The sequence below is a fragment of the Centroberyx gerrardi genome, chromosome 12, assembly GCF_048128805.1.
Source record: "Centroberyx gerrardi isolate f3 chromosome 12, fCenGer3.hap1.cur.20231027, whole genome shotgun sequence".
NCBI lineage: Eukaryota > Metazoa > Chordata > Actinopteri > Beryciformes > Berycidae > Centroberyx > Centroberyx gerrardi.
In genome coordinates this window covers 7,440,828-7,447,513 of record NC_136008.1, presented here as the reverse complement: position 1 = coordinate 7,447,513, position 6,686 = coordinate 7,440,828, and the positions used below count along the sequence as shown (strand labels likewise).

At 39.1% G+C, this 6,686-nt stretch overlaps 1 protein-coding gene across 4 annotated transcripts in view; it reads right to left on the bottom strand.

The window, feature by feature from the left end:
• Positions 1-1,313: 1,313 nt before the first annotated feature.
• lmna (lamin A) overlaps positions 1,314-6,686 on the bottom strand; it is a 31,063-nt gene continuing 25,690 nt past the window's right edge. For all 4 annotated transcript variants that reach the window (XM_071907177.2, XM_078286960.1, XM_078286962.1 and 1 more), the window contains 5 exons: positions 6,343-6,450; positions 6,085-6,204; positions 5,895-5,954; positions 5,555-5,728; positions 1,314-4,280 (listed from right to left, as the gene is read on the bottom strand). In XM_071907177.2, coding sequence (XP_071763278.1) covers positions 4,245-4,280; positions 5,555-5,728; positions 5,895-5,954; positions 6,085-6,204; positions 6,343-6,450 — 498 coding nt within the window. In that variant the 3' untranslated portion in view covers positions 1,314-4,244. The remainder of the gene's footprint in view (positions 4,281-5,554; positions 5,729-5,894; positions 5,955-6,084; positions 6,205-6,342; positions 6,451-6,686) is intronic.

Genomic DNA, 6,686 nt, shown 5'->3' with positions numbered 1-6,686 from the left:
CCCACCCCCTCAACAATAAACCTTTAATACACATGTGCTTAGTGAGTGATACATTTGAGTTCATGTGTTACAACAACCAAACATTGCAATGCCAACCACAAATGAAAAATCCAGCAAGTAGTTGTGTCCTGCCACAGCATTTTAAGTCAAAATGACTCTTAAAAAATGACTTTTCCTTTATTGAAAATGAATATAACATTCCTCACACATGACTGCAGGTGCTTCCTTGTTGATGTTCAGAAGTCATGAAGTACCAGGATTTCCCAGGTAGTGTTTACCACCTGAAAGTCGAGATGAACAGTACTTTCAAGTACTAAAGCTCATATCTACCGTCTTTCCCATATGACATGAATGCAGCACGGACACAAGGATGCATGCGTCCCTTGTGTTTAACCAAATGTGGCTTACTTATTGCTGCTGTCAGATGAAAACCTTATATCTTCAAAAAACAAACAAATAAACCAAAAAAAAAAAACAGCTTAACAGGAATTTAGAAGAGCAGCCTTTTTCAGATTCAAATTGTATTACGGGTTTGGAATGGGTTTATGGGACCAAGGCTCAGAAAGTCGCTCAAACTATAAAGGACCACGTTTTGCATGTATGTTTTAAAATGTAAAGCATCACCAAAATAGGGAATTACAAGCCAAAAGAAGGCAGCATCATGTATGTTTCTGCACAGTATTATGCACACTTGAAGGCTCTCTTGGCTTTTGGATTTGCATGGAATTTAACTGGCACATTAGGCATTTTGCCAACAGCTGCATTTCAGCCAGTATTGAACAGATCCACTCCAAAATGTGTATCAGTCTGGGGGGGAAGAAAATCATTACATGAAATGTATCATTTAATATTTCTAAAATATAGTAGATCTAGTCTGTTGTCATTTTGTCAACCAAGGTCTTAAATGACCTACAAATCATTTTAAAAATGCCATGATGTCTTTCAGTTTTGTGCCTCAGTTATTTGTAAGAGAAGTTGTTGCTTTTTTCAAATGTTGGACATTTCATTTTGGAACCAAACTCCTCAGTTTATAATCCTGTCCATTTAACTTCCCTTTAACTCCACATTTGGACATGGACCACAGAAACCCCAAAGAGAAAAAGTTTTCAATGTGCTTTAAATGATATAGTTTTGTACAGTAGAGCTCCTGTTTGATACATAATGTTCATATATTTCTGAATGTAACCATGCAACATGTTGTATATAATGTAAATAAAAAATGGCTGCACTTTTGTTCAGTTTTTTTTTTTTTTGGAATGACAAAGTGTACTTATGTCAAGTCCAACAAAATCAAGGAAATAATGAGACCACAATCATGGAGTAAAGAATTTTACTTGGCATTATTTTAGAAAAGAGAAAGGCAAACAAAGACATTCATTACATCGACTGATTGCATGACTTTTCCATATTGGTAATAGCATTGTTATGACAGATCCGACACAAATCCCACTTCAAACAAATTATAACCTTAGCATTAATGGCTCGCAGCTTGAAATCCCTTTCAGTGACATTTTAAAGCATCAAGTCGTTGAAATGATTCATAAAGTCTTAAAAGGGCGAGTGCAGGATTTTATAAAGGCCTCTCAAGTCTTTTGGTTTTTGTGGCATCAGTCACCTGATAGCATTTGCTTACAATGCTAGTGGAAGACAAAGGGGAGCGAAACCATTGCTCTGCAAGTCTTTCCAAATGTCCAATATTTATTCTTTCTCTTACTACGACTTATCCAACTAAAACACACAGGTGGACTGAAGGGGATTTTGAGAGAAATGTCTTGTTTCTTCATTAACTTGAACTAACACTGCAGACAAATGCCAACAAAGGCCTGCTGTCAATTTCTTGAAAAAATAAAATAAAATCTTTGCGAATGGTTAGTTAATCAATAAGACAGGCCCCTGAAAATTCTGACCACCTCCCCTTTAAGTTATCTGTTTTAAGTGGGACGGACTGACTGGTAATCATATATGTGCATATACAGTAATCATCTCTTATAAATGTAAATGTAGATAACCATACAAATCTGGAATTATATATTCTGTAATTATAAATCTCTGTCTCAGAAGACAAATACTAAACATCTTTGGAACTGGCTATTAGCATGATTTTGTTAACTATTATCTTATATGAGCATCAAAATCTGGACTAAGGCACTTGGGGGTTCACAATGTCAAAATCAGACATCTACTTAAGGCATTTTCGCTCACTATAACAATAAAGTAAAAAAAACAAAAAAGGAAAAAGAATCTAATTTGGCAGTAATATGTTGCATTAGGTACAATACAAAACAGAAATGTAACAAAAGCTATCAAGTATTCTCCATAAATGCTTCGATATGCTTTTCTCTGGAGTATAAACAATTCAAGCTGCCACACTACAGTACAAGTCTACCTGCTGTGCATTAACTGGCGAGGCCCTCAATAAATGCAGCACATAAAGCCAAGCCAAAGACACAAAGTCAAAGTATACACACCCCGCAACCCTGCTCATATCCCCGAAGCAAGCCTGAGGATTTGCAAAGAAAAAAAAAAAAAAAACAGCCCGTATGACCAGTTTTTGGGAGAGAGACCAACCAGAGGACAACTGACATCACAAGACTGCAAAGCATGTGAGCAAAGAACCACCAGCGGCAATAATTGGAGACATTTTTCTGTCCTCTAAAAGGCACATTAGTGTTACAGGAAACTGTCATTAAGTGGGTTTTTAAAGTGTTACTGAAAAAAACCTCCTGTCAATAGCTGCAGACAGAGCCAATACAGATAAGATTGACATAATGATTGAACAAACTGAGAAATCCTATAAAAAAATATGGCACAAACTTTTGTTGTTACGACAAAATGTGTCAGTAAAGACTCCACAGAATGAACTAGCTATTCCTGATATATTTTCCCCAGGTAGAAAACAAATTGTACACTTCCTGTCATCAAGACAAAAACATCTTTGGAATTACTATAAAAAAACAATAAGGCAACAATGTTACTTTTAATGTACATCTAGCCAAGACTGAGACTTTCATGACTCAGTTCACTGGGTACAATCAATATCTTCAGCAAACAACCACAATCCCTTATTTCCACAGACTTTCAGAAACATAAACAACACCATTTCTCTAGGATCAAGCTGGAAATGGCAGAAAAAAATATTCATCTGAAATAATCCTTTTCTCTGTCTAGACCACAGGCGCCCCGCAATACGATTTGAATCCCAATAGAAAATGTATTAGTGTTGAATGTACTCTCTTTAAGGCAAAGGTGGTAGATGAGACTAGAAGCACACACACCTGCTGAACACCCTGAGCTTACTTAACCTGACCTTACAGTACTTTTTGCTTCCTTCCGGTAAGTTTTACACCGGCGTGATTCATTTGCAACATTATTATATTTTTTCCAGCAAAAAAAACTATAGTTGACCTTTTTCATAGCATAGAAAAATAGCACAATACTGTACCAAAAATCCAAAACCAAGGCAAATAAATGTATCTATCAATTGTAAACTTCATCATTTGATATATTTTTTTATACATTTGATGGGAATACTCAATGGACACGATTAACAAACCCCACGGTGATGAATTTTCCTACTGTCTGCATGGCTTTATAATGACTTTACGCCACTCTACATACATATACACAAGCAATGCATGTCATTTCTGCCCACTAATCCATGAGGTCAGGACGGGGCTAATCCCCACTCAATGAGGTGGCATTCAGAAACGGGTGGGTAGTGTATGCGGGATACCAGGGCCCTGACCCCCTGGTTGTAGCGGGCCTGAACCCCCCCAACTCCACCCCCACCCCACCCCTCCCCCTCTCCCCCCCCAGACTCACTCCTGACAGGGTTCACTAGCTGTGCGTGTTGAGTGTTGACAGCCTGGCCATTAGACGTGAAACCCCAGCTCAGATCAAAGCAGAAGCGCTGGTCAATGGAGCTGTGTGTGTGTGTGTGTGTGTGTGTGTGTGTGTGTGTGCGCGCGCAGAGCAGAATACAGTACAAGCAAGAGCACAGCACACATGCAATTAACATAACTGGAATATACAAACTCCAAAAAAGCGAAATAAAGGAAATCCTATGCCCTTTGCCAAACCTCGAAGCACATCTAACCTGCAGATTATTTTGAATACAAAATAAGACGAGATCATATAAAACATAAAAAGGAAAATAAAAAAAGGACGATATCCCAAATGGTAGAAAATAAGTCGCCTCTGCGGGGTGCAGGAGGCTGTGGACTCGGGTGAGGTGGCGTCTGGCTTTACATAATGGAGCAGTTCTCCGGTTTGGTGCGTCCCTGGAGGAGGAAGTGACATAGAGGAGCGTTAAAGGAAGAAGAAGAAGAAGAAGAAGAGAGGACAGGAAGGAGGATGTCAGGACACCTAAACAAACAAGGAAACGGGGTTAACGACGACTTGTGTTTTGTTTTGTGAGCGAGATCTAAAATAAGTAAGAGACGTCTGACAAAAAAAGATTGGTTTAGGTTGTTGGAAGACAGCGATTGATAAAATAACGCTAATACACTCTTACAAAGGATGTGTCATTTTTAACACATCTGTGTGTCTTCTTTGGGACAACACACAATTGTGTTACTTTTCAACACAAGATGTGTTCATGAAAATACATTTTAACACAACATGTCTTGTTATTAAACTTATATATTGTATGTTTTGTCCCAAAAATGACACATCCTTTGTAAGAGTTTATTAGCGTTATAAATAAATGCAGGCCAGCCATTCTTGCATATAGTTTTCAGTGCGTTTTAAATGCTACAGCTTTGTACAGTAAATCACAATACACTGTAACCGCAAGAAAATTGCAATGTGCTCTACTTTTGTATGTACCTGATGGCATAATTCAATAGTTTTAAGTCAAGTCTGGTGTTTTATGTTAGTGACTCGATTATTGTTTTATTGTTCATAAAGCTCTTTGTAACACCGTTTGAAAGGATCGTTTGTGAGAAGTTCATCCTCTTCATCCTCAACTTGGGAAGATCGTTCTCCACAAGGACATGAGTTTGACTTGGACTTCACCCGAGCAGTCCAGCCCATTTTATTGATTTCTAATCAAATTAACTGATGACACTTTGTGCCAACAACATGTTACTCCTCAGTTTCTATTTTTTTTTTGGCCAGAAGCTTGTAAACTACTTTAGGTTGTAATAAAATCCTTTAAATCAATATTTTGTGTCAGATTATTAATGTCTTCGGTAAGTAGCCATGTAATAAGCTGGATAATGTTGCTCTGCTTCATGTCATGTAACTTCTACCGCCCATATTATAACATAATATCCCAGTTTGTATTTTATCCCAGTTTGTCTCCTAATATTCATATTTTACTTGATTTTATTTTTTTTATTTTATTTATTTTCTTTTCTTTGTTTTTTTAATTTTATGTCATTTTATCTTAATTTTACTTCTTGTTTTCTGTTCTATGTACTCAGTGTACTTATTTATCATAACTGTTTGGAAAGCACTTTGCAACAGTTGTGTGCTATATAAATAAAGTTTATTATTATTGTTATTATTATTATTATCATTATAACCCCCCTATAACCACACACCACGTTACCTGTCTGGGCTGGTTGGAGCCCATGATGAAGGAGTGTCCCACCAGGCCCTCGGGCAGCCCGCCCCCGCTGCTGCACCCGCCCGAGCGATCCGACGGCTGGCCGCAGGAGTCGCAGATCACCGTGCGGCTCCGCAGGTTGTACTCGCTCTCCACGCCGCTCGTGCTGTGAGCTCCCTGCAGGGGGCGACACGCGACAGCATGAGTTACATCCCACTGCTGCTCAACTGGGAAATGCTTCCGTTAGGGAGCCGTGAGATGTGATGTTCCCGATGTATAATGTATGATGTTTTCCAGTGTGCTGTATAATTTAGGGGGATGCCTTAACAACAGCGCAATTTACCATGTCGTCGTCTTCGTCGTCATGGAATAGGGTGCGTGTGACTTTCCTCATGGCCATTTCCTAGTGATGAGAAAAGTCAGGTTATTGTTAAAAAGAAACAAAAAAGGGAAGATCAGCTCAAAAAAATGCGTGTATGAGAGTCGGGCAAAATATTTAGCATCGAGGTGTGTGATGCGAGGTGATGTCACACCTCCCCGTTGGCGCTGATGAGCGTGGTCTGGAGGAGGTCGCCGGTGCCCCACGAGTTCTGGGTCTTCCACACCAGGTCAGTGGGGGGGTTGTGGTTTCCACCGCCAGTTGAAGACCAGATCTGGAAAGGTTAAAGGAAGGAAAGATAGAAAGAAAGAAAGAAAGAAAGAATAAACAAAATAGATAATATTATATATAATAATAACAAATAAATGGAAAGATGTAACGCACACACACAAAGAAACCAAGTGTAACTCACAGTGACGGTCCCTCCAGCCTTGAGAGTGAACTTGGGGGGAAACTTGTAGGCGATGGGGCTGCCGGTGCCGACCTGCCTCTTCACCTGCCAGTGGCCCAGCGATTGGTCCTGCATGAGGGAAACAGGAAGAGAGAGAGAGAGAGAGAGAGATGGAGGATGGGACAGAGCATGGATTACAAATTATTACATATATACATATTATATCGCCAGGACTTTACAGTGTCAATTAAATCCATTGTTTCGAGGACTATGGACACATTATCTTGTCTCTTCACAAGAAAACAACAGAGACACCTTCCACCCGCATTAAAGTGCAGGTGTGAAATCTGTGGGTTTTTTATTTT